Source organism: Galeopterus variegatus, unplaced genomic scaffold (genome assembly GCF_000696425.1).
Source record: "Galeopterus variegatus unplaced genomic scaffold, G_variegatus-3.0.2 Scaffold1097, whole genome shotgun sequence".
NCBI classification, from domain to species: domain Eukaryota; kingdom Metazoa; phylum Chordata; class Mammalia; order Dermoptera; family Cynocephalidae; genus Galeopterus; species Galeopterus variegatus.
Genome location: NW_007727208.1, coordinates 168,763 through 178,340, shown reverse-complemented (window position 1 = coordinate 178,340; position 9,578 = coordinate 168,763). Strand labels below are relative to the sequence as shown.

At 38.0% G+C, this 9,578-nt stretch overlaps 1 protein-coding gene across 1 annotated transcript in view; it reads left to right on the top strand.

The window, feature by feature from the left end:
• LOC103592154 (receptor-type tyrosine-protein phosphatase beta) overlaps positions 1 to 9,578 on the top strand; it is a 106,376-nt gene that overhangs the window by 1,360 nt on the left and 95,438 nt on the right. The window contains exon 2 of the mRNA XM_008574760.1: positions 637 to 910. Coding sequence (XP_008572982.1) covers positions 637 to 910 — 274 coding nt within the window. The remainder of the gene's footprint in view (positions 1 to 636; positions 911 to 9,578) is intronic.

Genomic DNA, 9,578 nt, shown 5'->3' with positions numbered 1-9,578 from the left:
GCAGCAGCGGCAGTGGCGGCAGTGGCGGCGGTGGCCGCGGCGGCCCCTGCGCGTCGCCCGCCCCGAGGGAAGCGCGCTGAGCGCGCGCAACAAGTGGCCCCCGCGCCGGGCCTCGGGCCGCCCCGCGCCCAGCCCCTCTGTGTCGTCTGGGTCTTAAGCCCTGAGCGCGATGCTGAGCCATGGAGCCGGGTTGTCCTGGTGGGTCGCACTGAGCCTGCTGCGGGTGAGTGGCCCGAGGAGGGGTCGGGGCCCGATCCGCCCCCTCCCTGCTGACAGCCACATTCCCACTCCGCTCTCCTGTCTCCCGAGTTGTGCTTTGGAGAGGGAGGTGGCAAAACCTCTTTTACACCCTGGGGAAGAACGATCCTCTTCTGAGCCCCCACCCAGGGCTGACAGCTTGTCCTGCTGTCAAGGCAAAAAGCCACCTTCTCTCTCCAGATGCTTCAGCGGGAGAGCAGCTAGGGAGAAAGGTGCCATCCGCCTGCCCCACGGGCCTTTTCTCGGGCTGGAGGGCAAAGGGATGCGCTGAGGCTGGCAGCAAAGGGTGAGGAGAGGCGGCTTGGGAGCTTGCTGTGGACACGTCCCTGGGCGGTGCAGACTGCGGGCTTAAACTGTTGTCTCTGATTCCTTTTGCAGACTGCACTGGCGGAGCCGGCGAGATGTAACGTCACCCAGACCGAGTCCAGGGTCTCCAGCTGGTCCGTGTCTATCCAGTGGAGAACTTTGGGATCACCCTGTAACTTTAGCCTCGTCTATAGCAGTGATTCCTCAAGAGCTGAGTGGTGCCACCCCGTTCGGATAGACAACACCACCTATGGGTGTAACCCCAGGGATTTACAAGCGGGAACCGTCTATAACTTCACGATTGTTTCTCTGGATGGAGAAGAGACGGTTGTGGTCTTGCAAACAGGTAAAGGGTAACAGGTGCATTTGGATGGCCAACCCGGTCCGGGTTGAGCCCTGCCTTTTCAATCTGGCGTTACATTTGAGTTCCAGGCATACAAAAAATAAATAAATAAAGGTAAAAATACCCGTGAAGATAAATATTAACAAAGATTCTGGTCTCCTCAGATCTATCCAGAAGCACCTTGATTGCCTTTCGGAGACTCCCTTAGTGCTGAAAACAGTAGACTAGCCACTGGGGGGTGGGGGGAGGCTGCTGCGGAGGGAATTTGTAGACAGTGATGTGGTTTCAGCCTCCATCACCTTAATTGTCAAACCCTGGAATAATTTTAAGTATGTAATTTTAGAATAAATAATGGAAGTGCCATGGTTAGGGGTAAGCCTTTCCTCAACTTAGTTTTATTTTTAGAACCAGGACATAAAATCTTCAGAAATAGAATAGAGCCATTCATAGGGGGAAATTAGAAAAGTCCCTTAAAGTGAGGGTGCAAAAATTATTTTGTATTTTTTCAGTAACTAAGCATAATATCAGAAAACGTCCTTTGGTTACTCTGTACCCCAAATCAATTATTTTCTTTGCATTTTGAGTAAAGCCTTCCATATGCATATGGTAACTGTTTGTCTTTCCTGCCTCGGTTTTCTTATCTGTAAAATGGGAGTGTTAGACTAGGTCATTCAGGTCCAAGTTTGTAGCAAGCGCCAACCATTTTGTAATTTGTGTCGCCTCATTTAATCCTCACAGACGCCCTCAGATGTACTCTAAATTCTCTAATGACTGATGTTTTATGACTTTATTATTAGTGCTTAACATTATCTCTATTCGTTGCAATAGTGAAGCCTTACTTTCATCCAGAAATTCAAATTTAAGTGAAAAATTCTGAAAGTTAAATTTATAAATATATTGTCCTTACTATTCCTTCACATTTCTACCTAAGCAAAGATCATTTCTTCAGCTACAGTTCTTTGAAGAGGTGTTAGAACTTTCAGTTCAAAGGGCAGTTACAGTAGGGTCAGGGAATTTAACTGGGCTCATGTAATAAGTCAACTAAATATTAATTCTCCTATATTTTTTTAAAAAAAATTCAGAATGCCCAACTACATCACTTGACTTACCTCAGATCTTACATGAAACTTTCTAATTCTCCTATATTTTTTAAAAAAAAAAATTCAGAATGCCCAACTACATCACTTGACTTACCTCAGATCTTACATGAAACTTTTAAGTAATTTCTGAGATTTGCAAGAACTTAACTTGAAAAGAGGAACCACTTGTTAAGAATCTGGTTGTTTTTTTATACGGAATCAAACAGAGACTTTAATCAACCACATAATTAGAACATTTTACAGCAGTTTAAGTGGCTGTGTTTTTAGTCATAATGTTGTTGGTTTCATGGGATTTGTGGACAGTTCTGTGAACACTTACATTATTAATACTGTGAAATTTATAACATAGAACTACCGGATGTGTTAATTACATTTGAAAAGGTGTCTGGCCAACTTGGGTGTATGTCCAATGGAGCAGAGCAATTTGTAGAAATAGGTGAGCTTTCAGAAGCTTGTTGGGGAAAAGTTGAAGACCCTTCAGAAACCAAAATACAGTCGTTTAACACAGAGGATTTACTTTTTGGAAAAAGCTGTCATGGAAAAGGACTTCACTGTGGGTGTTACTAGTTAAAATAGGCTTTGAATTTAATTATGCAGATAGATGTTTCAAGTCCAGAGGCATTTACAAAATGTAAGAAATATTTGCATTTTATTGACTATTTTGAGTAAAACAAGACTTTATCAGCATCTACAATATGTTAGTATTCAGGGTTCTCATCAATTTTCTTAAGGAGATACTTATTAGAGATACTTCTTATCACAGATTTTATGAGCTTCGTGTTAGATGTGAAGAATGAAAATTGCAGGTGGCATTTGTATAAGGATGATTTTTCTATGCTTACTTGTATGATGGTATAACCCTTCTCAGGATTTTCTACATTTTTTAAATAAAAATTTTATTTAAATAATTTTTCTAATTAAGGTATTTTAAAAATCATTTCAGGGAGGATTTTTTTAGTTGGTTGTACCTATTTATTTGTCAGTAGTACTTTCTATATTTTAAAGATATATATGAATTGTTCATTTAGTTAAGAGAACATATTACTATCCCTTTATATTGACTGCTAGACTACAAAGATGAGCTCCATAAATCATGTTTTACTGTTATTAAAGCAACACCAAATAGTATAATATTAAATCTGAGACAAAACTTCAAACAAAAAAATTCGTTTAAAATGTGTATGCTTTCCTTATTTTGTTTTGCCTGTCTTATCCGTCTAGAATAAAATAAAATGAGAGCAAGGAATGATTTGGATAGATACATAATAGTTGCCTAGATGACCTTTGTATCATCCCAACTATGATTTGTCTGATTGTTTTTTCCTGATAAATTGTCTAAAATAGCTAGTTATTTTAGTGTCATGTAGATGTGATCTTCAGGATGAAAAAAATTTGATTAAATAGGTAATATTTTAGCAACTGTCAGTGTCCACTCCAGATTGAAAATCAGAATAGAAAAACAGGTGCATTCAAATTCAGTTCAGCAAACATTTATCAAGAATGATGCACAGGGAACTATGCCAGGTAGTGATTGGTGAACTTATAAAGATGTCAAACAAAAAGCAGTCCCCACCCTTGCAGTCTTGTGCAGAGTTGGGGGAAGGTTATGATGAAGGTGACAATGGAGCTTTACCACATCTTTCCTGGATGAGGACTTTGCCCTGCCTTGTGTATGCCATGCTTTCGTAACCATAGAGGGAAAGATATTTGGCAATTCTCAGGTCTGTGTAATCATTCAATGGTCAATGCAACAAGAATATCCTTTGAAAGCCAAATTATGTAGTTGTGAATTCATCAGAAATAAGACAATGAACATACCAGATACTGAATAACTTGGCACTTTTGAGAGACTGTCCTGAGAGTCTAGAGCAGAAGTCATAAACTGTGGTAGCCTTTGGGGATGTCTAGTTGTCTAAATAATAGCTATGTTCTGTTTGGCTCATGTAGTGTTTGTGAAAAAATTCAAATTATTTCACCAGCATTAGAAATGAAAAATTCAAATAAAAACCCAAATGTATAAGTTCTCTTAATATATTGGAAGATTTAACAAAACTGTCTGCCTAGAAGTCTCTAGAGCAGAGCTATGCCTTCTTCTTTTAGATACCAATTCACTGGAATATCACTATTTATTTCCTTACCTGAATGCATTCTAAGGACATTTGAATTTGTGACTTCTATTTTAGTGTTTTCCTTTAGAACTTCTGCGGGGGTGGGGCATTTATTTGTCCAGCAATAAGTAGGCTTTTAGTACCTAAAATGACATCTAGCACATAGTAGATATTCAATAAATATTGATTAAATGGAGGGATAGATGGACGGATGGATGGATGGATAGACAGACAGATAGACAGACAGATAGATGGATGGATGTAGATGTGAATGAATAAAATTAATTCATTAATGTCGGATAGACAGACAGATAGATGGATGGATGTAGATGTGAATGAATAAAATTAATTCATTAATGTGCATATACTAAAAATATGCTCTATTCTCCTTGGGTTATGGGTAAGTTATGGAGCCCAGCCAAGGAAGTAGTGTAGATGTAGAAAACTTTACCTGTAGGAAGAATATCTTAGTGGCATTTGCCCTCTTGTTAGTCAGTTTCTGCTACTTAGTAGTCAGAAAAAAGGGCAAAAAAAAAGAAAGAAAAGAAAACCTCAAATTATTTTAATTATTTTGATATAGCTAATTTCTTTGTTTCTAATAAAAAGCACATTAGGACTTTATCAAATCACCATATCAGCAATTATTTTCACTTCAAAATGTTACTTATTTTGTTAGTTTGCTAGGACTGCCATAACAAAATACTACACAGACTAGGTGCCTTAAACAACAGAAATTTATTTTCTCACAATCCTCAAAGCTAGAAGGCCCAGGTCAAAGTGAAAGCATCTGCAGGTTTGGTTTCTTTTGAGGCCTCTCTCATTGGCTTGCAGATGGACACCTTCTTGCTTTGTCTCTATGTGGTCATCCCTCTGTCTGTGTTGTCTGTGTCCTAATCTCTTCTTAGAGGGACACCAGTCATATTGGCTTAGGGCCCACTCTAATAGCCCCATTTTAACTTAATCAGCTCTTTGAAGGTCCTATCTCCAAATACTCTCACATTCTGAGGTACTGGGTTTTAGAGATTCAACATATGAATTTGGTAGGAACACGTTTAGCTCATAACACTTGCATAGCTTTAAACATAAGCCATTATTTCACAATAATATGTCTAAGTTAATTGCATCAAAATCTCTTGCAGAGCTTATTGTAGAAACATATTCCTGGTTTCCACCTTACATGGAATGAATTAGTGAATTAGGGAATCTGCATTTTAAACAAATATCAAAGTGAATCAGTGCACACAGAAGTTCAAGAGCTAATGACGTAATTTTTCTATTGTTTGTTGGTTAAATCTATAATGCCTAGGAATATTTAATATCTTTCCCAGAAAAAAATACACTAATATTTGTTTTGTGCTATTGTAGCATATAAAACACTTTCACCTATTGTATTTAGTAGGTAAGTATATAAAATATATATCACACTGACCATATATTGTTTAATTTTACCCTCATGGCAGCCCTGTGGAGGGGATACCGTGAAGGGGCAGTTGCACAATGGTTAAGAGCTGAGTTCTGAAGGCAGGCTGCCTCCCCAGCTTACTAGCCACTTGTTTTGGGGCAACTTACTTAACCACTCCAAGGTTTTTCCTAATCTATAAAGTGGGGATGATCATAGTAATAATGCCTACTTCATAGGGTTGCTGTGAGGTTTTAATTGGTTCTTACATAAAGTCTGGAATCATTTTTTTTTTTTACTATTTTTATTTTCATGTTGGAGATGAGATTGATCTTCATAAGAACTAACTGATCATTTTCAGAAATCCAGATGGATAGAGCCAGAACTTGAGCCTCGGTTTACTGGCTCCAACTTCAATATTCTTTCCACTATTCTGAAGAAAGGATATTATTTTTAAGTTGATATTTGTTCTCTCAAATTACCACATGATATTTTATCACTTTTCAAGTCAACTTTTAAAGAGAACAAAATATATTACAAAATATTTTAAATCTATATGTACTTAGCCTATACGAGGGTGGAGTAATGATTAAAAATGTGTTTTAGAGTGAAGAAATTGTGATCCACTGTTGGTATTCAATTGCGTTGAGCTTTTGGTGATAGGCTTTGGTATTTAGCAATCAGCCATTTGCAGTCTATTGGTTTCAGGAATTTTAAGGTCGAGCTGAGCTGCGTATGTGGAATGAACCAACCCAGTTCTCTGAAATTGATCTTCCTTTGTGTGCTTAGGAATTTTCCTCTGTTAGTCTGACTTCTGTTGGTGGGCAAGGCATACTGCACATTAGCTAGAAAGAAATAAAATCTAATTTCTCCAGACAGAATGAGAGAAGAACGAAGAAAAACTGTTTTTCCTTCCATTTCCAGACACCAATCAGCTGGAATCCCCCTGGGGGATAAAGGATAACACTGATACATTTTTGACCTTGTAGGTAGAAATCAAGCCCATTCTATATGTATGAATGTATATAGATGAAGATGTATTTATGCCCCTAAACATATAATATGCAACTAAAATGAACATGGCAGGTATACATATAGACTTCCAAGGGATTTTTGTTTTCAATTTTGTTTTTATATATGGAAAAACTCAGGGCCGAGCCCGTGGCGCACTTGGGAGAGTGCGGCGCTGGGAGTGCAGCAGCGCTCCCACCGCGGGTTCGGATCCTATATGGGGATGGCCGGTGCGCTCACTGGCTGAGCGCGGTGCGGCCGGTCTCACTCCAAAAGGACAAAAAAAAAAAAAAGAAAAACTCAAACACATAAAAAAGTAAAAAGAATAGCATAATGAACTACCATGTACTCACCTACCTTCAGTAAGTACCAACTTATGGCCATTTTTGTTTCATCTCTACCCCCGCCTATTCTTCCACTGCAATCCAAGTCATCATTATCTAATTTTATTGATATATATATTGCAGTCTGTATCTCTAAAGATAAGGATATTTTAACATAACCATAACATAATTATCATATCTAATATTAACAACAATTCCTTAATATCTAGATGTCCAGGTTTGGAAGTACACTTCAAGTGATAGTTCATTAATTTCTACATGAGAGGGCTTTTGAGTAGGCCTCTAATCTCATTAGAAGAGGAGGCCGGGGTACTTCTCTTTATATTGCATTCATGTAGCACTTTAGATAATATTGAAAAAGCCTCAGTTGATATCAAAGATTTGGGATGGGACCGCTGAAGGATATCATGGGGATGAGGGTGCAGCAGTCTCTGTAAGTTGTATCCTCAGTACTGACATGGTTCTTTAAGATTCACTGGAAGTGAGCTTTTGAGTGCTTTAGCTCAAACTGCTCTCTCACTCTTCAAAGCCCTTCTTTCTCTGTGATTTTTAAATCCCACTTGATCTTCCAAACTTGGTCAAATTCTCTTTCATGAAGCCCACCTCTGAGACCTCAGCCCTTGGATTACATTCTCCGTTTTGCATATTTCGCATTGATGTTGGCTTATGTTACTATTAACAGCAAAAGTAGCAGCAACAGTCATGCCAACTCCATTTACTGAATATCCACCTGGTGCCGGGGCTGTATTTCACACTTTACCTCCATTTACCTCTTAACACTTACAACTTGGTAAAGTAGGTATTATTAGTCCAATGTTACAAATGAGGAAACTGAGGATAAAGGAAGCTAAGCAACTTGCCTAAAGCTACCCTTGTTGTAAGTGACAGTGTTGGGAATTGAACCTAGGCCTAAGTCTGACATCAAACTTGACACCCCTGATAATTCATCTTTCTGTTTACCCTTTTCACATATGTCTTAACTCCTTGAGTAGATTGTAGACTCTCAGAGTGCCAGCCTCTACCTATTTATATACCTAGTGCTTAATATGATCACCAGCAAAATACCATGTTAGACTTCACTGTTGTTAATGGTGAGAAAAATGATTGTCAAAACTGCTTTAATTTCCCTTTTGAGATTATTAAAACATTGATAGTCCCTTAGTGGCTGAATTTTATATCTACTGTATAAATATGTTAAATCTACTGCACAGCGACATGATGTGTTAGCATAATACAGTACATCATCTTTAAAGTAAGCCAGAAAACTGACTATAATCAGATAACAGCAATAACAAAGTAAGTAAAGAACATTACCTCTCTAGAAATGCAATTAATTAACTGGAGGTTAAGAGCAATTCCTTTTCCATTTTGTTTTTCAAAATTTTCTCATTTTCAAAAACTTTCACCAAGCGATAGTTTGGGATTTTGCTCCACTCCCACCCTGATTTCCATAGATAATCTCCAATTATTTTATATAAATAGTTGATGTTTATTTTATTTTACATAAAGTATAACATAAATACAGCTTCCAATCAAGCTTCCTAACCACCCTTCTTCTAACTAGAAGGATTGATTACCCAATTTCTGTAAAGATACGGAAATGGACTCTGTGATTACTAGAAAGATCTCTTGGGTTGGAGTTAGTGGTTGGGATAAGGTTGGGAAGGGGGTATAAAATCCAGCTGGAGAATACCGTGAGTGCCTATAAAGGAACTTAGACTTTATCCTGAAATGGGAACTCTTGAAAAGTTCTCGATGTGTCAAGGGGGATGAGGATGATAGATGGGAGAGATGTACAAAGAAGTTATTTGGCAATAGCGGAGGAAAGATAGAAAATAAGGAATATGCCTAGAAAACTCTTGAAATAATCCAGCTCAAGGTGATGGGACCCAGCAAAAGCAATAAAAGTAAGAGGGGAAAAGGAACAGACAAGAAAAACATCATTTAAAAAAGATCAAGGGAACTGTCACGTCCACAGAATAAGATTTAGCTGACATTACTAAAAGCAATAAAAGTAAGAGGGGAAAAGGAACAGACAAGAAAAGCATCATTTAAAAAAGATCAAGGGAACTGTCACGTCCACAGAATAAGATTTAGCTGACATTACTGCTGTTATTAATTTTGACTATGCCACAATATCCAAACCACCAGTTGAAAAATTCTGTAAATTTGCCTGTCATTTTCCATAGACATCTATTTTGATTTTCTGTTATTACACCGAATATGCAACTCATGACATCATTTCCCATACTGGGACAGCTGAGGTGTGCTAGAAAGAACACTCAGTTTGGCGCCAGCTAATAGAAGCTCATCTATACGACCTGTTACCTATACAACACGAGCAAGTCATTTAATGTCTCTGAGCCCCTATTCCAACCCTGGAAACCATCAGATCCCCCACAGATATAATGTGGTGCCATTATGCCTTCAAGAAAAGCTTTTGGCACCACCCATAGATTGGCTGCACTCTCATTATGATGTTAAATTAAATACAAGCATTTCAAATTTTAAACAGTCTAGAAATTCCTATATCAATAAGTACTAATGTTTTAATGACCATGTTCTATCAAAAAAAAATCAAGAAGCAAATATTATTTACATTATAAATATAACTTTCTACCCCATACTGGCCAGCCACCAAAAAAAAGTAAATAAATATAAATTTCTTCCTCATTCTATATCATATTTTTAAAAATGTAAAAAATAATT